The sequence below is a fragment of the Pleuronectes platessa genome, chromosome 19, assembly GCF_947347685.1.
Source record: "Pleuronectes platessa chromosome 19, fPlePla1.1, whole genome shotgun sequence".
Taxonomy (NCBI): Eukaryota; Metazoa; Chordata; class Actinopteri; order Pleuronectiformes; family Pleuronectidae; genus Pleuronectes; species Pleuronectes platessa.
Genome location: NC_070644.1, coordinates 10,736,525 through 10,755,953, shown reverse-complemented (window position 1 = coordinate 10,755,953; position 19,429 = coordinate 10,736,525). Strand labels below are relative to the sequence as shown.

At 43.3% G+C, this 19,429-nt stretch overlaps 1 protein-coding gene across 4 annotated transcripts in view; it reads left to right on the top strand.

The window, feature by feature from the left end:
* The window catches only part of znf462 (zinc finger protein 462), a 46,434-nt gene that overhangs the window by 22,579 nt on the left and 4,426 nt on the right, over nucleotides 1-19,429 (top strand). For 3 of the 4 annotated variants that reach the window (XM_053410727.1, XM_053410730.1, XM_053410729.1), the window contains exons 3-12: nucleotides 191-5,433; nucleotides 5,628-5,762; nucleotides 8,570-8,994; nucleotides 10,579-10,697; nucleotides 12,348-12,545; nucleotides 14,525-14,780; nucleotides 14,916-15,055; nucleotides 15,356-15,579; nucleotides 17,676-17,991; nucleotides 18,399-18,537. In XM_053410727.1, the coding sequence (XP_053266702.1) occupies nucleotides 191-5,433; nucleotides 5,628-5,762; nucleotides 8,570-8,994; nucleotides 10,579-10,697; nucleotides 12,348-12,545; nucleotides 14,525-14,780; nucleotides 14,916-15,055; nucleotides 15,356-15,579; nucleotides 17,676-17,991; nucleotides 18,399-18,537 (7,195 nt within the window). The remainder of the gene's footprint in view (nucleotides 1-190; nucleotides 5,434-5,627; nucleotides 5,763-8,569; nucleotides 8,995-10,578; nucleotides 10,698-12,347; nucleotides 12,546-14,524; nucleotides 14,781-14,915; nucleotides 15,056-15,355; nucleotides 15,580-17,675; nucleotides 17,992-18,398; nucleotides 18,538-19,429) is intronic. The other variant, XM_053410731.1, reaches the window with a different exon arrangement.

The following is a 19,429-nucleotide window of genomic DNA, read 5'->3' as shown; positions in this document are numbered from 1 at the left end:
TTCAGATGTTACAGTTCATTTGAAAAGGATTAAGAAACATTTCTTTTTTTTACACAACGACAGTAGAATGATCATATATGTATTATATATGTGGCTTCATGTATTAACAGAAACAGCTGTAATAGAATAAATAATTGCATCAAAATGTTTTTGTTTCACTATTTAAATGTCATATTTTCTTTTTTTGTAGGCCCCAACTCTGCTGACAGTTTGAATCAAACACCACAGAAGCAGACAGCTGAAACCCATCTGCCGTTTTATCAGTGCAAGCACTGTGTCCGTTACTTCAGATCAAAATCGTTCTTAAGAAATCACACCAAAAAAGTGCATAATCTTGTAGAGGACGATTCAGATGTGAGCATCTCCTCACAGTCAGCAAAGCCACCCAGCTACAACGTTATAGTGCACAACGACCATTCAAAAGTGTTTTCCTGTCAGTATTGCTCGTACAAGTCTCCGCGCAGAGCAAGGATAATGAAACACCAACTCATGTATCACAGGAAAGTTCCGTCAGAGAGCGCTGGTGATCCCTCAGAATACACCGAGCCTCCAGAGGAATCTGAAGCAGCTAGTGCACTCGTGAAGGGAACGTTTGCCTGTGAGTGGTGTGACTATCAAACAGACCAGAAGGACAGCTGGACTAGTCATGTGGTGAAGGAGCACAGCGACAAGGTCAAGATAGTTTCCTGCACTGCAGAGCCGGAAGGGGAGGCCAGTGGAAGTTCATCCAAACCAGATTCTCCCTCCTCTTCCTCCCATAGCCCGGCTAGAACAAAGATCAGTTTTGCTGATGATCATGGAAAGGAGGAAGAGGAGACAGGAGGAAAAACGCCAGAGCACACACTGGAAAAGTCAGTCCCAGAGATCTCATCCTTCCAGCTTGCACAGATTAGTGCTGTAACACCAAACAGCACAGGTACATCTATTTTATCCAAGAGGTTTGCTTCATCTGATGTCTCAAACAGTGTCATAGAGATGGATGCCAACTTACTCATTGAGGAAGACTCCAGGAGCAGCTTAGAGGATGATGATGACGAAGAGTTGGGTGATATAGATGATCCCAGCTACACTGGAACCCTGTCAGCAGACGCAAAGCAGCTTTTAACGGACGAGGATAACAAATTACTGGAGACGAAAGGAATACCTTTCAGAAAGTACATGAACCGCTTTCAGTGCCCCTTCTGCTCCTTCCTGACCATGCACCGGCGCAGCATCTCCCGCCACATTGAAAACATTCACCTCTCTGGCAAAACCACAGTATATAAATGTGATGAATGCCCGTTTATTTGCACCAGCCCTCTAAAACTCGGCACGCACAAGCAGAGCCACAATTCCACAGATTTAGAGACCATGGACCTGACAAGCGATAGCCCAGAACCTCAGAATGGCAGTGACGGGTCAGTAAATGGAGGCAATGTTAGCTCCAAAGTCAATGGAAAAAAGATAACCAGCACACCAAATGACCAGCAGAACCCTCATCGCTGCACGCTCTGCAGCTTTTCCACTACCACTCTGAAAGGCCTGAGGGTTCACCAGCAGCATAAGCATTCCTACTGTGATGACCTAGATCCTTCTGCCTTTGAAAGCCAGCTGACTGACCAGCCAGACACTGAAGTGGATGCTTCTCCAATCTTTCTGCAAAAAACCCAGACCTCCATTTTAGGACTTGCAACCAAAAAGCCCCTAGTAACAGGGAAAAGAGCCAGGAAGTCCATTAACGACTTGCCTTTGGACTTATCCTCAGTCAAGAAGAGAACCAGAATTGATGAAATTGCCAGTAACCTTCAAAGCAAGATAAGCCAAATCCAACAGGACATGATCATAAATCTGGATGACATGGATGATGAAGAAACCGGAGAAAATCACACCGGTGTTGATGAAGAGGGTCGAAATCATGGCGTCAAAACCCCAGTTTTTGCCTTCAACACACAACAGCTTAATGCAAGAGAATCGATGATCTCTCATGAAAGAGGCAGAATAGGGAAAAGAAAAAGCAACCCCAAGTCAAAACCTAGGAATATTCCAATATCGATGACTCTCTCAGATGATAGTGAGAATATCTCTGCTGATCCCAGCGACAGCACAGTGCAAGAGAACGCTGAATTTTCAGAGGAAACCGGAATTGCACGTTTTTACTGCAAACACTGTGATTACCACAACAAGTCCGCTCGTAGCGTCAGCACTCATTACCAGAGGATGCACCCGTACATCAAGTTCAGCTTTAAGTACATCTTGGACCCAGAAGACCAGAGCGCGGTCTTCCGCTGCTTAGAATGCTATATAGAATACACAAATTACAACGATCTGCACCAACACTACATGGAACATCACCCCGAGGCAAGCAATGTGCTCAACTTTAACCAACCACATCTGTTATACTTGTGCCGCTTTTGTTCGTATACAAGCCCAAATGTCAGGAGCCTGATGCCCCACTACCAAAGAATGCACCCCACAGTGAAAATCAACAACGCCATGATCTTCTCTAGCTACATGGTGGAGCAGCCACACAAAACGAGTGAATCACAAACTCTGAGGGAAATATTGAACTCTGGCCCCAAGACGTTCAACTCCGCCACGTCAACGCCCAGGTCCTCCTCCAGCCCGGTGCCGAAAACTGTTTCCAAGACACCTGAAACTAGTGCAGAAGCCGACACCCTTAAAGAAGCTATGGGTGGTAATGTTGTTGTGTACGATTGTGACGTGTGTTCCTTTGCTAGCCCCAACATGCACTCTGTTTTGGTCCACTATCAGAAGAAACACCCAGAGCAGAAGGCATCGTACTTCCGCATACAGAAAACTATGAAGGTCGTGTCAGTGGATCAGTCACAACCTGCAGCCAACTCCTCGTTTAACCTCAGCATGTCCACATCTCAAAAACAGTCCAGCGCAGCACTATTTGGGTCAGATGAAGAAATGTTCTACTGTAAACATTGTGTGTACAGCAACAAATCCGTTGTTGGTGTGTTAGTCCATTATCAAAAAAGACACCCGGAAGTAAAGGTGACGGCAAAATATATCAAACATGGCCCTCCCACTCCTGGTTTGATGAAATTAATGGATGAATTACAAATTGCGACTCCCAAACAATTTTTGAAGCAGTTTCAAAATAATGGTCACGATGGATCCAACAATTCAAGCCCTAAACCAGGAATTGGTGATAGAGGTGAGGATGAGCTGTTCTTTTGTCAGCACTGTGATTATGGCAACCGCACAGTGAAAGGAGTACTTATTCATTACCAGAAGAAGCACAAAGAAACCAAGGCCAATGCTGACCTAGTACGTCGCCACACTGCGGTTGTCCGGAGTCAACGTGAGCGTGCACAGATGGTTCAGTCAGGCAGTGTCTCTTCTGCTGCCGTCCCAGCACCTCCTGACCCTGAGAATACTACGACCCTGCGATCCCTCAAGTGCAGACACTGTACCTACACATCCCCCTACGTATATGCCCTGAAGAAGCATCTGAAGAGAGAGCACCCCACTGTGAAAGCCACGGCCATGACAATTTTACACTGGGCTTACCAAGATGGAATCCTGGAGGCTGGCTATCACTGTGAATGGTGCATTTACTCCCATGCTGAACCCCAGGGCCTGCTGCTCCATTACCAAAGACGCCATCCCGAGCACAATGTTGATTACACGTACATGGCCAGCAAGCTATGGGCAGGGCCAGAAACCTCCCAGCAACCAGGGGCCAATATGGAAACTAAACATTACAAATGCAGAGACTGTGCCTTTGAGGCCTGTACAATATGGGACATCACCAGTCACTACCAGGCGGTCCACCCCTGGGCCATCGAAGGGGATGAATCTGTGCTCTTGGATATCATCAAAGGGGATGGCGCAGCGGAAAAAATCCACCAGCAGGTTGCTGAAGAACACGTTGCTTTCAAATGTGAGTCTTTAGAGGATGATGGAGCGCTGGCCATTGCCACACAACATCAAGAAAGCAGTCCCCATCCTCCCCACCCACGTCTTTCCATCTCAAACAATACTTATCAGTGTACTGTATGTCTATCAGAGTACAACAGTCTCCATGGACTCCTCACTCACTATGGAAAGAAGCACCCAGGCATGAAAGTAAAAGCTGCCGATTTTGCACAGGAGGCTGACATCAACCCTAGTTCTGTGTATAAATGTCGCCACTGTCCTTATGTGAACTCTCGCATCCATGGTGTCCTAACTCACTATCAGAAAAGACACCCTTTAGTGAAAGTCACTGCGGAAGATTTTGCAGATGACATAGAGCAACTAACTGATGGAACTGAAGGAGAGGACAAGTGCAAAACCCAAAGGCAGGGCTACGGCGCGTACAGATGCAAAATGTGTCCGTACACGCACGGTACACTGGAGAAACTTAAAATTCATTACGAGAAGTATCACAATCAGTCGGCCTCTAATATGTTCACGCCCTCGCTTACACATTTCTCTTCTGGTAAGGACACAGAGCCAGTAGCAGAATGCAGCGCTAGTAATATATCAAGTTCTGCAAAAGTCCAGGAGGTCAGTGAATTGGACCTTGCCCTCTCCCAGTTACCCATCAACAAGACAGAAAAACATGCTATATTCAAGTGTCAGCTCTGCAAATACTTCTGCTCCACCAGGAAAGGCATTGCTCGACACTACCGCATCAAGCACAACAACGTCCGCGCTCAGCCGGAGGGTAAAAACAATGTCTTCAAATGTGCCCTTTGTGCATACACAAATCCTATTCGCAAAGGCCTGGCAGCACACTATCAGAAGCGCCATGACATCGATGCTTATTACACCCATTGTCTTGCTGCGTCCAAGACCTTAAGTGAAAGCCCTAGCAAAGTGATCGCACCCCCAGTAGCAGAGCCAGAGAATTCAGAAATGAGTGAAGACCTGCGTTTGGCTGTGGAGAATCGACGGTGTTCTCTTTGTGCCTTCCAGGCCTTCAGCAGGAAGAGCATTGTCTCGCATTACATTAAGCGCCATCCAGGTGTCTTCCCCAAGAAGCAGCATGCTAGCAAGCTCGGTCGCTACTTCACCGTTATCTATGCCAAAGAACCGGAGAAGATTCCTGACAGTGCGGTGGAAGAGGAATACAAGGAGGTGCTGGACGTTCCGCTGGAGGCCGAGCAAGACGAAGACGCCGATTGGCTGCCATTCAAGTGTCTAAAATGTTTCCGGCTGTCCTTCAGCACGGGCCAGCTGCTCTCTATGCACTACAACGACCACCACAGCACAGACCTGAAGAGGGATTTTATGATGTCACCGGGCCCCGGGGACGAGGACTCTGAGTTGTACCAGTGTTCTCACTGCGAGCTGAAGTTCCTGGCTCTCCCGGCCCTGGCCAGACATCTGCTTGATCACAACGAGGAGTTTCATAAGAGGGCCATGAGGATGGAGAGGAAGAAGCAGCTTGTCTGCAAACAGACGAGCACAGATCTACCTGACACCAAACCTGAGAAGGTGAGTGAAGATACCACTCTCAACATTCATTTCAGTTTAAAATGTCAAGGAGTCAAGGAGAGAGGTCGTGTTGTTTTACTGTGTCATTAAGATGTTAAGGTTAAACAAAAATCACCTTCAAATACAAGATGTCAAACAAAAAGAAAATAGTATCTGTGACTTTAACTGATTTTTTATAATTTTTTTCTGAACAGGAGAGTCTTGTAAATAAAGCACCCGTAGGATTCAGGTGTAACTTCTGCGTTGAAGTGCACTCCACCCTCCGAGCCATCTGCAACCACCTAAGGAAGCACGTCCAGTATGGAGAGGTCAAAGAAGGACACTTCAAGGTAAATGGAGTTGGATTAGGTTTTTACATTTTGTAATATGTGATTGTATAGTAGCCTCTGTGACTTGTAGGATTTTAAATGTATAAAGGCATGTCTACTCGCCTGTAAGAAGTATTAAAGTAACAGTAGGGATGATAGAAGATGATTTTTGAAACACATTTTTGCTGAGAGTTAATAATAATAATAATAACTTTAATATATGTAGCACCTTTCATGGGACCCAAGACTGCTTCACAGGGTTAGGAGACAAGTATAGAAGTAAAAATAAAATAAAAATCACGAGAACAGTTGAGGATAAAGAAACTTGTGGTCAAAAGCTTTTATCAACAGGTTGGTTTTAAGTTATTTAAAAAAGTTTATTAAAGCATTACATATTTCTTCTGGGGTAGAGTTCCAGATGTGGCCGGCTGCCACACTGAAAGCTTCAGTGTTTCCCTGAGAATTTTTTCAAGCAAATCACAAGGAGCATAGAGAAGAAAGATACGAGCCAGTCAGAAACGCATCAGACAGCAAGAAAATACCTCGTCATTGTTAGCTGTTGAGTAAACAGTAAACAAGTAATGACTTAAATGTGCACCTTACTGCATCAAGAGCTGTGCACGGATGTTGGACATGTTATTGGCCCCCTAGTGGCCCTTGATTTAGAGAAATCCTAGATTCGCCATTGCACGACTGTGGTGTCTATCTCCTCATCTCTTTCTCAGCAAGTAGGAAAATAAGCGTGTTTCCTAAAAATGTAGAACCAATTATTTTCATAATCATGTAGCTGCTTCTTTGAGGATCAAACAAATGCTCAGTATCTATTATTCACTCCTGTTTTAACATTAACACTCTGACAGACCCACTTTTCGGAGCCCAGCGTCCTACAAGCCAACTCCTCCGAGCTCTGCAGCGACGTGTTTTACTGAGCTCGGGCTCTGTTTCCCATTTTGTTTATTACTGACAGAGGCTTCTGGGTAGACAGTCTGTCAGCCTCCCCCCAGGGAAAACAAGCAACGCTGTCCCATTGCAGCAGAGTATCAGAGGGGGTGGTGAGCCATAACTTTTAGGGCAGCGGCGGGTAACCATTCGAACATTAGTATTCCGCTGAGGCTGCCAGCGAGGGGAACAAGCCAAGGGATCCAACGCCTCACCCCAGTGGAGGCCTGCTCCTTCCGTCAGACACTCACTCTGTTTTTTATGTATTTAAGATGAGCTCCTGAGAGTGAAGACTTACTTAACTCACTGTGGCAACTGAGATCTGCCAATAAAATTTAACTCAAAGTTTTCAGAATAAAATGTTACTGTGTGCAGCTAAAGGTGGTAACCCTGTGAAGGTTTGTGTTACCTGTGAGCAGTTGTCGCTTATGACATGATGACCACATACAGTATCTCCGCCAGATAAAAATATATTATTTGTTTTACACATTTGCAGAGGTTAAAAATAAACGTTGCTTTTTATAGCATCACAAGCACAGTTTGAATTCTGGAGCTGCAATGGCTTCCGATGGAGCTCTTTAAAGAACAAGCCCACGGTTGAGTCAGGGCAGACTGGATTGCAAGGTTGGGTCTGTGGATGCCACATCTTATTTATGGCTTACGCAAAGTGCAGGGTCAGGTCCCTCTGCAGAAAGAATGATCTTCCTCGGGGCAATAAAAAAGTCACGGGTGATCCGTCTGTCTGCTCGGGACGACTGCAGGAACCGCTCTGAACTCCAGCACATGGCTGACGCAGGAAGAGATGGTGGAGTTTTGTTTTGCAGTCGGCTCGTGTCGCTGTTGGCAGATATTAAGATATTAAGGTGATCTGCTCTGTAGCCTTTTTTATGTTGTTTGACACTCAGAATAAATGCTGGTATACAGATTTATAATAATAATAATTATTATTATTATTATTATTATTATTATTATTATTATAAAGAGTTATCTAGCTTGAGAGATCTATGTATGGACAGCTAGATTAGCTTGTGCTTTTGTTTCACTTCTCTTCCAAGAGGCTTCTTCAGTTCCAACTGCCTGGTTCCAGGTTCCAGGTAATCAGCCTCTGTGGGACGCTCCCTATTTTGACAGTTGTTATGTAAAACATGCAGGTCGTTGTGGTGAGTGAAGGTTTGAATGGCCGTTGAAACCTATACGTCATAAACCCACCTTTCAGTTGTTCCTCTTTCACAACAAAATGAGTGGATATACATGGGTTTTCTAAACGTAGGTAAACGTGATTGACTCCTTTCCCATTGTCAGTAGATGAGTTTTGATTTGACCAATGGGAAATGGGCTCTAGACACCATGATGACTAAGAATCTTCAATGATGGGCTGAGAGATATATGAGAAGATATGAATAGATTTAGATATAATATGAACAAATGCTCCTGGTCAGATTTAAAGATTTGGGCTTGAATCTTCTCGTCCCAATCTTTTTGTATAAAACAATCAAATCCTTATTATCAAGTAAGTAAGGTGTGTCCGGAAATACTGTCAGATTAATGTTTTGTTGGCTAACTCTACGATTTAGTCTTGTCTGTTAGGCTCTAGTTTATCATCCCATTATTTGTTCACTGACGACTCGAGAGACACTTCATCCAAGCATTTCCGACAAAGGTCTTTCATATGATGGTGGTCCTGTTGAAAGAGAGATGTAACTCAAATTTAACAGAAAACTACTTTGCTAAAACAGTAGAGGTAGAACCTTACTGCAGGTGTGGTTAAATGTGTCAGACTCGAAATAATATTTAAGTCATCAAGATCAAATATATTTAATCCTTACAATCTTTCTCTTTGTTTTATTGTAGGAAAAGACTTACTGAGACTTGTGCTCTTTGTTTTTCAGCAGGAGGTCGCCGACGTCCCCCTGACCCTGCCCACAGAGAGCCTAACTAATGGCGACCTGGAGGCCGCTGAAGCCGCTGAAGCCGCTGAAGCCGATGACCTCGAGAGACCCGAGGCTGCAACGATGAGCCCACCTTTGATTTCAGCTGCCTCTGGTGGAGTTGCTGCTACCACGGAGATGGTTGATCCGGAAACGGATGCCGTTGAAGGAAGCGAGGCGGCGGCCCTCGCTGCCGTGGTGACTGAGGACCAACTGAAGCAGCGGTTGACAGCGGGGGGTCACCCGTGTGCCCAGTGCGACCGAGTCTTCATGTCCATGCAGGGACTGAGGTCCCACGAGAGGAGCCACTCAGCCATGGCCATGTTCAGCAGAGAGGACAAATACAGCTGCCAGTACTGCCAGTTCGTCTCCCCTTTCAGGCACAAGTAAGTAAAGAGGAGCAGTGAATGACCACTGTTTATATTTTAGTAAATAATTTCACAATTTATGGCCTTAATTTAAAAAGGTTTTTTTCAGTCTTATCCACCACTCAAAAGGCTTCACAGCACCCATTCACATAAAGCCCCTCAACTATCACACACCATTTATATGCTGTCGGCGCAACCTTCAGGGGCAGTTTAGGTTTCAGTGTCTTGCCCAAGGACACTTCAAAATGCAAACATTTGGAGCTGGGGATCGAACCATCGACTTCCGGGTTAATGGACTAGCCGCTCTTCCTCCTGAGCCTCCAATTAGGGCATCGTAGTCTTTCGCAACGATGCCCAAATTGAACACATTAAACAGAATGTTATTTTTTACCAGTGTTCCTGTGTTGATCCATTGATGCACCACTGAATATTCATCTTTTCTGACTTTCTCATATTCTTATCCTGGTTGATTTGGTGACACCCAAACACGTTTTTGTTGTTTTATTTTTGCTCATGGGACGATAAACTCTCCGCTGCTGCTGTTCAGCCGACTGTGGCTTCTCCTTGCAGAAATTTAAAATGATCCAGTGATGGAAAAACACTTAAAAAACATCGGCCTATTTATTACAAACTTTATCACGTCACCTCATCCCTGAACATGATTTCACCTAAGCAATAGTGCTGAAAACAAAACTCCCATGATCCCACGCTGCCTACCAATTTCAACAAACTCGGTCATCATTATTTTACAGATAAAACAGCTGATTGAAGCTGAGGATGTGTCTGTTCCTGCCACATTGAGATCCAGATTCAAAGAGTGTAATGTAGCACAAAGATAAACATAAACTGTGTCGTTTTTCTATAGTGCTAGATCTTTATACCCACACTCTTACAATATGTGCAATATCTAGCCATAGGTATAAGTATTATAAACATTTTATTGGGTACCTTACACAATCTTTTCTTCAGATCGACTGGATGCTGGAATGATTTTGCACAGTTTTACACCTTGTTCTGTTTACCCCGTCGCATTCGCTTCTCTAATCTCCTCGAAGATTTCCTGCTTCCGAGGAGAACAAGACAAACATTAGAAGCAGTAGACATGTAGGAAGCGTGATTTGTTTGATCCATCACACAGACTCAGACCAAAAAGAGAAAGAGAGAGAGAGAGTCCTCATCACCTTTGAGCTCCCAGGTGTAATCCCTCTGTACAGTATGTGCCCTGACCCAGAAAGGAGACGAATTCCCATGCCACCTAGGAGGCTCGGCATTAAAAACCACAGCCACCGTCCCCACAGGCTCTTGCACACTAATTCCCACCAGGGGATTGTGGGTAGATGAGTTCACCCCATGGCTCCCTTGTTCAGTAGTCATTGGAAATGTGCAGCTGTTGTTTGTGAGCCAAACAGAATGAAGAGCTTCAGACGCCGCAGAAAACAGGCACTTTTGAAAATCATCAAAGTGGATGCTGCGGCGTAGAGCTCCCTCCTGTACCCTATTCTTATCACTTTCTCTCTATCTGCTATCTCTTTGTCCTGATTTCATTTATTTTCTTTTGATTCCATTCTCTTATGTCGTATCCTTCCCTCTTTTTTCCGGCAGTCTGGACAGACATGTGCAGTCTCACCACGGGCACCACAAACCCTTCAAGTGCAAACTCTGCCCCTTTAAATCTGCCTACGTGAGTCGCTTGAAGAGCCACCTGCATAAGGCACACACAGGTAAACGCCCCCCTCCATACACACACACACACACACACACACACACACACACACACATACATACACATATGTTAAATCACATCTTACAGCTGTGTCCATGTCGAAAATAGCAGCCTCCTGTTTTTATCATCTTCCACATAACGACGCTGTGCTTGATTTAGCTTCTCCTGCACAATACAACCAGTGGATTAGCTTGAGGAGCAGCTTCACTGCATTCACTGAGTAAATTAGACACACCTAATTAAGCCCACCCAAAGGAATCAAATTCATATTCAAAGATTTTAGCACAAAAAGGCCACAGATGAGTATATTGCTAATGTTGTTTGTTTGGAGAATGAAATCCTCAGCATGCCCCATGCAGGTGTCTTCAGTCAGATGCAGTTCTCTGCCTGTGGTGTTTCTTGTTTTTGAGCGAGCCAGACGGCAACATTGATCCAAAGACATTCAAGAAATGCCAAAAAAAGAGAGAAAAAGCTGCACCTGAGAGATCAATACACGAGCAAAAGGAACAATCGGGAAACCGGCAAACTAGAAAGACCAATTTTCAATCGGTGCATGAGTGCTCTCAACTGTCTGCTCGGAGAGAACAAGAAGCAGCGCTACGAGTTTACAGCTGCTGTGGAAAATTGACACATACCAATTTTTTGTTGCAATTACATTTGAAAAGCAGAGTTGCTTGTAGTTTCAGCTAAACTAAAGAAGGATTTGACTCAAAAGTGTCACGTCCACGTCCAGCAGCTACCAAACTGTTGGTTTTCACCAGGGACAGTTGAACAAAGCAGAAGCTTATTAAAACCACTTCTGGATAACAACATGTTACAGTTGAGTCAGATTCACTCTGCAGGACGCATCTTGTATTATGTTGTCGAGCAAATATATTAAATCAAGATGCTGTAAGAAACCTGTGGAAAAATTCAAATTTCAAGCAAAGAAAGACATATTAGGCAAAACAGCTTGAGCGAAGTCATACAGAGGAGCAGCATAATAATTACAGTCATTTTGTCCTGTGTCCTCAAACAACCTTAACTAAAGTCCCTTTAATCTTTAGTCTTTGTATCAGATCTCCCAACAATAGCAACTTAGATTCAAGACCTTCAAAATTATTGCAGTAGTTTTTCTAACATTCTCTTTGTTGTTTTTTGTTCGAAAATACCAAATATAAATTTAAGAAATCAGGAAAAATAGATGATGAAAAATACAACAATAGAAAATAAATAATATAATTTATGTTATTTTTTGTCTTGGCCACTCCTAGCTGTTGATATTAGTATTCTTATTTTCTGTTTATTTATTGGCCCATATATTGGTATCTGTTGGTGTCGTCATTGGCCCCCAAATTTTTTTTCGGTCAGGCTCTATTTACTGCAGTAAAGTTTACCTGTGACACCTTTTAACCATTGATTAAAAAGAAAAAATATTCTATCACAATGACACTAATGAGTCCGAGGGGAGCAACGGTCCGTGCCAGTATTTGTGAGAGCTGGATTCAGAGGGGAACTTTGCTTATGGTGGAGAGTGTGTTTATTATCATCATTTTTACTCCTCAGTCTCAATGATTTATAGGTTTTTTAATCCTCATCTAATCCTGCGTTTGTGTATTTGATAAAGTTGCTGACTTGTGGTCCCTGTTTATATTTGTTTATCTTCCAGGCGAGCAGCAAACATACAAATGCCTGTCGTGCCCCTTCTCCTCCATGACCATCAGCCATCTGAAGGAGCACTCTCTGAGAGACCACGGCGAGGCCCTGACCCTCCCCAAACTGAGGGCTGCTACCCAGGCTGCTCATGCCACCCTCAGGGCCTCCCGGCTGGCCAGTTCCACAGAGCCGACTCCGCTGGCCTCAGATGGTATGAGATCACGTGTAATGTGATTTTGATGTAATGTCATACGATGGACTCGTCAGGCCAAATTTTGGGAAATCTAATTCGAGTTTTGCAGCAGAATCCACTGTAATGCAGGAGAAACAAACTGTGTGAGGTGAAATTTACTTTAAAACCTATTTGCCCGATTGCCATAATTTGCATCAAAATACATGCTTGTTCTCAAAGCCACATCACACAGACATGATGCACACACTCTGCGATTCAATGCAATTATCTGATCATTTTTTTTGAGGTCCATCACAAATGAAATCCATAAATGTGTTTATATTTATGTAAACCGCACTAGCAAGGTATTTCTATCCCCCAATCAAAGTAAAACAAAGAGAGGCCTAAAATGGGAGCAACAATGTTCACTTTTTGACTTCCGTTTAGATTGGGCTCAGTTTTCTCAAAATTGTCTGATCCATTATCAGAATGTGCAAACCCAGCAAATAATGAAATTCTGCATTTTTGCAAATATAACACCTAGATATTTACTATGAATCTGAAAATCAGCAGTTATAGCTGATTTAGATATATCATAGTGTCTTATTCACAGCCTCTGAAAGACAGTTGTGTGCAGAGATTGAATAAATGACAAAGTTTGAGAATTTAGGAGTCTCGGATTCTCCTTAAATGTTGATTATGACGCGTTTCTTCACAGACTATGTTGAGTTAAAGAGGCAGCCTCACTGTAGGTTGGTGTAGCAGCTACAGCGACGTGATGTGATGCAGCCGCCGCTTTAGCTCGCAGACTGTTCTTGGCAGCAGCTGTTACCTTGCTGCTGGAGCTGTGGAATCTTCCCTGGAGCTGGAGCAGGGCAACATTCCTCAATGCACCAACCAACACTGTCAGCTGTGCCTCACCAAGACAAATGAAGCATTGAGAGAGAGCGGAGCTGACACATATTGAATGTCTCTCCACCACGCCACAGTCGCTACCTTCAGTTGAATGTCTGAAATTCAGATGTTTGCAGTGGAATGTGTTTGAGGATTAGCATTTGATTGCTTCTCATCACTAGGAAGTTAACTTTAACTTCTTGAAGGTGGTTTTAATATAGTCAGTTTGTTTTAACATTTACACGCACTTTTCCCCCAAACTATTAAAATATATACTAGAAGTCTCATATGAGGCCAATGTGACAGTTGACCTCTGTCCTCTCAAATTGAATCAGTTCATCTTTGAGTCCAAGTGACGAATGGGCAAAGTTCGAAGACATTTTCTCAAGGCAGACGTGAGATTTCATGTTCAAGAGGCCAAAAGCATGTTTGGCTTCTTGTCCTTTGACCTTGGACCACTCTGTGAGTCTAAGTGAACATTGATGCCAAATACAAAAATATTTTTCAAGGCATTCTTGAAATAACATGACCGCGGGGCAAAAGAGGGTTATGTGAGGTCACAGCGACCTTGACATTCCACCACCAAATTCGAATCTGTTCATCTTTGAGTCCAGCTACCAAATTAAAAAAGGAAATCCCCGTGTTCCAGAGATATCAGGTTCACATGGAAAAGAAATGTGTTATGTGATGTCACAGTGACTTTAATCTTAAACCACCAACATTGAATCAATTCATGTAAATAACTAATATAATATCTAAGATATTATATTAGTGTAACTTTGGTTTATTTATTAATGTGTTGGAGGCTCAAAGTAGGACGAGAAGATGAGCTGCTTCACTGATATTATAGACTCGTGAGAGGTGGATGATGAGAAGGGAAAAAGGTGGTGGGCGAATGATGACAGTCTCATTTACACTTCAGTGTCTGGGAGGTGGGGGGGCGACATTGAGTGTGAATAGAACTCAATTCTGGAAAATCCTGTCTCCTTTGGAAAGGACGAGATGCTCTGCTGCCTGCTGATAGCGTTCCACAGACCAATTAGAACCAGCATTTCATTTTCTCAGGAAATAATCAGACGTATAATAAACAACACGTTTTCTTAATCTCTCCGTCCCTCTCTCAGATCCATCCTACCTGGAGACGGCCGATGTTCGTCAGCAGCTGAGTCATTACCAGCTGGCCTCTCGCAGTCTCATGTCCTCTGGTTCAGCCCCCGGCGGCTCGACGTTGGCCGACAATCGACCAGACGGCATCCTCACTTGTGAGTTCTGCGAGTTCAGCTCCGGATACATGCAGAGCCTTCGCCGGCACTACAGGGACCGTCACGGCGGCAAGAAGCTCTTCAAGTGCAAAGACTGTTCCTTCTTCACCTGCTACAAGTAAGGAAAGAAACAAGGAAAGCAGTGTTTATGAAAATGCAGACGCTGATATCTAAAGCTCACGAACAATGCACAATATATTCCAAGAATATTCGCACATGGCAAAACACTAGACCCTCCTTCTTTCTATCTCAGGAATAACTTCACCATGCACGTGGAGGCTGGACACAACAATAACGTACCTGAAGACATCCCCAAAGACCTGCGCTGCCCTCTCTGCCTCTACCACACCAAACACAAGAGCAATATGATCGACCACATCGTCCTGCACAGAGGTACGAGTTACGTCCGTTGATGAAGGGGTTTGACATTGGCAAATTTCTATTATGGAGTCAGATGAGAAGAGTTTTAGGGTTGAAATTGAGAAAATGACAAAAGCCTCAGCCACTGGGATCACTTTTTTCTCTATGTGTGTGTGACACAAATGACATTCGACACCTCTCCTGCGTCCCAACATCTCTTTTTTCCTATTATGTCTTTAGCTCTCACTGTTCTTCGCTCCACCATTTGTCCCCTCCCGCCATTTCCTCCGACCTAATAATCCACATCGCATCTTCTCCTCTTCCTTCCGCCAGAGGAGCGCGTGGCTCCGCTGGAGGTCAGCCGCTCCAAGCTGTCGCGCCACCTCCAGGGCCTGGTGTTCCGCTGCCACAAATGCACCTTCACATGCTCCAGTGACCAGGCGCTGCAGCTGCACCTGCAGAAGCATGCTGAGATCAAGCCTTACCAGTGCCAGCTCTGCTATTATGACAGCAGTCGCCGGGGTCTGCTGGAGGAGCATCTCCGCCTCGAGCACAAGGTCAGCTGGAGTCTGGATATGATGCACATGAAGTTTTCTGTAACTATGTTTGAATTCCTAGAACTTACGTAAAAGTAGGAAGTAGGAGGAATGTGGCCAGAAACAGGGGCCTCGTTTTACAGATGAGAGACTTTGTGGCTCATCAGTGTCAGAGTCAGCGGTTTACTGATAAGATTGGGTTTTAATCATCAGTGTGTTTAATGGCTGTAACCCCAGTTGTTTACAGCTTATCCACTCTGTAGATTCAAACTGTTCAATTAATCCTATATGACCTTTGCTTATTTACTGGAGGTAATAATCAAGCCTGCACCAGTCAAATGTCAGTAATTCCCCTGTGTTGAAAGATCACATAATACAGCAAATCCAATGTGAAACCCCTAAATCAAACAAATCCTTAGAAATCGGCTGCAGGAATAGTAACAAAGTCCCATTGGTGCACACGTTCGACCAATCAGCTGCTAAAAATCTGAGTCTCAGCTGCCAATCACGACATTGTAAATAAGTAATTTATACCGAACACTTAAATAATCCAAGACACACAGATCATTTAATGATGTAATCAGCTGAGTCAAATGAATTTCGTCTGTTTCCAACAAACCTACATGGATAGCAGTGTCAAAGTTTTTATAATCACATGAAACCTCATCATCCATGGATACTTCCTTTCTTTGAAGTACATTGATATCAGTGAAATGTAAATAAGCTACACCCAGTAACTCCACCTCCCCATTAACATCCTAATCAGAGCGCTTTAAAATTAGGCAGAGAAAACCACATTAATGAGTTGATTGCTGCACAACATTTAATTTTTGTGTGTGTGTGGTATTTGTATTTTTTTAACACGTGTCATAAAACTTTATTAGGGGGGAAATCATTAGGAGTATCCAATTACAATGGACCATAAAGTTCAGTCACGAGAATGAGAGGATATAAACTTTACTCCGTATTTAATTTGACCAAATAACACCTCTGCTCAGCCCTGTCTCACTTTTACATTAGACTTCTGTCCTCTTCAAGACACACAAACCAATAACTCCAAAATTGACCTCTGCGCTTCACCTTGACGTGTAAAAAGATAACAAAATATCAATGGAGTGATGCAACAGAATAGGAGGAGTGGGTGGAAAAATATCAGATTGTTCAAGCGTCGGTATATTCCCATTACATCCAGGGAAGAAAAGACTTCAGAGGGTCAGGAGCTTTGCAAAATAGATGGAGATTGTAAGAAAAAAAAACAAAATTGACAGACAAAGGAGAAAAGAAAGCATTTTGTAGTAATGCATTCCCTGAATCGTTCTTATTATATTTTGCTTGACACTTTCAAATTCGGTTTTCAGCACCGTCCTCATTGATATCATCATTTTGTAAAGATGTTTGGTAGATGAAGGTCAAACCTCAGCAGCCTGTAGATATTTCTAATCGGCCTTGAGCATGACCGTTAACTTCAAGGAGCCAGGCCATAATTTATAAGCCTTGAATCATTCATCATCCATACACACGGCAATCATTTAACAACTTCTTCAGCCACTCAGCAAGTTGTGAGCTTTAATTGCACACGAGGCAGTAAAATCCTTTTATTTTCTTGCCATTGGAATATGATGAATGTATGGCTCCATCGTGGACAATTAAATAGCTGATGTGGACCCTGGGAGCCTGAGTATATGCTTTTAAAAGGAAGAATGATGGAGATAGAGGGAAAGAGCTTATTCGTGGCATGAGAGTTGTAATGATTTATTGATGGGCTTGACCAATCAGAGGAGCAAGATATGGAAACAAACCTTCCATTTATGTTGGTGTTAATAATTTCAGGTCGTTCTGATGCACGCATCACCTCAATATACAATACACATCTTTTTTGAGAGAAACTCATTTTTTAAAGTAGATTTTTATTAAAGGCGATCTGCAAAGGCTTTATTCACACGAACATTTTTGACCGGTGACAAGAGACTGGCCCTCTCACTCAATTATTTTTAATTCTTTAGCAAGCTGCATTAGAAAAGAAAAAACCCCAAATGAAATGAAAGCGAGTTCTCAAAGACAACATGGCTCCAATCCCACTGCACCAAACTGATAAATGACCTGCTGTTTATGATCAGGTTATCCGCAACTTTGAGCTGATGGGCCGCGTCAACCTGGACCAGCTGGAGATGATAAAGGAACAAGGGAGCAGCGCGGAGGAGGAAGAGGAGAGAGATATGATGCATATGGTCGTAGACGGAGACTTGGCTGCAGAGGAGGAGGACGAGCTTTATGACGACGAAGGATTGGAGATTATGGAAAACTTGATGTCTGAGCAGAGAGTGATGGATGATGAAGAGATGGAGGACGACATCAAAGAGGAAGAGGAGGAGGAGGAGGAAGAGGAAGAAGAGGACATTAAGGGGGTGGAGGAAGAAAGGACTGCCCTACAAGGTAAATACAAAAGACCATCAGTGCAAATCTTCTATAGATATTATTTCAGTTACTATTCACTCATACAGACACAGATCATTTCCAGGAACCTTCTGTAAACAAAGTTGTACCATTTTATTTAAGAAGAAAAAAATCTGAAACGACAAAATAAAACCAACATTGTTGATTTTTATTATCAAGTGAGAGCACCTTTCTGTCACTAGCAGCTACTGATATTTACCATAGACTGTATGTAAAGATGGATGACCCGCATTGATTTTTTAATTTAACTTTGTGATTTGTGTATTACTTATAATTACATCATAATGAATCAAATGTACCCATACATATTTCTTTTTTTTTCAAGTACTGTATGAATAGGAAATAAACAAGTGAGACTAACCAATCATTCAAACTCTGTTTCCCAGACGTCCTTGCCTCTCCCTCCAGCAGCAGCAGCAGCAGCTGTGGGCCGAGCGGTGTAGAGAAGCGTCTTCCCTGCGAGTTCTGTGGCCGTTGTTTCACCGACAGCCTCGAGTGGGAACGACACGTCCTTCGACATGGCATGTTAGTATATTTCCTCATTTCTTTTTTCTCTGTCTCTCTGCTCTGTTTGGGTGAGCGCTGTGTGTTGGATTGCCATTAGACTTGGCACAGGTTAACAACTTTGGGTCAAGTTTTGAATTTGTTCAGAATTTGAATATCAACCAAATATCTGCTAAACCAGCCTCTGTCTGATCAGTTTCAACTGTGCTTTGTTTTTAGTGCTATTTATTAAAGGGGACATATTATGAAAATTCCACTTTTGTAGTGCTTCTACACGTTCATTTGGGTATCTGGCATGTCTACCGTCCCAAAAACTCTGCATAAAAACAACTCCCGCGATTTGTTGTGGTTCCTCTATTTCAGAAACGATACGCTAGTGTGCATCGAATGGGATTACGACCGAAATAAACGTCATAGTCACACCATGCCCATGTAGGGAGTCTCGCTACATAGCCTTGGACGAGCGAGCTAACGCTAGCCGGGCTCCACCGGGCTAACCCTAACCCTTAAAATTATCCTTGTGGTATTTTGACCAAATTATGTTACAGACATTTCATTAAGACCCCAAGGAACCATATCAACTGTGGTAAAATGGGCATAATATGTCCCCTTTAAGCCTGAAGATTATAACAAACTAATCATTTTAACGTGGTGTCCATGGTTAGCGTCATTACATGTAAACATTGTGACTATGTTGGCACATTGAGCTCAAAGCACTACTGTACAGCTTGGTACTAGTCATTCACGAGCATGGCTGTAGACTCTTAATCTTATTTTATTATTGTATTTAAAATTCCGCCATCTCTGTCATTTTATTCATATCTTTACCAATCACTGTAAATACAGATGGATGACGCATGTCCCGTTCCTCCCACTGTGCAAAACTGAAGCCAAAATATCTTGGATATGGGTG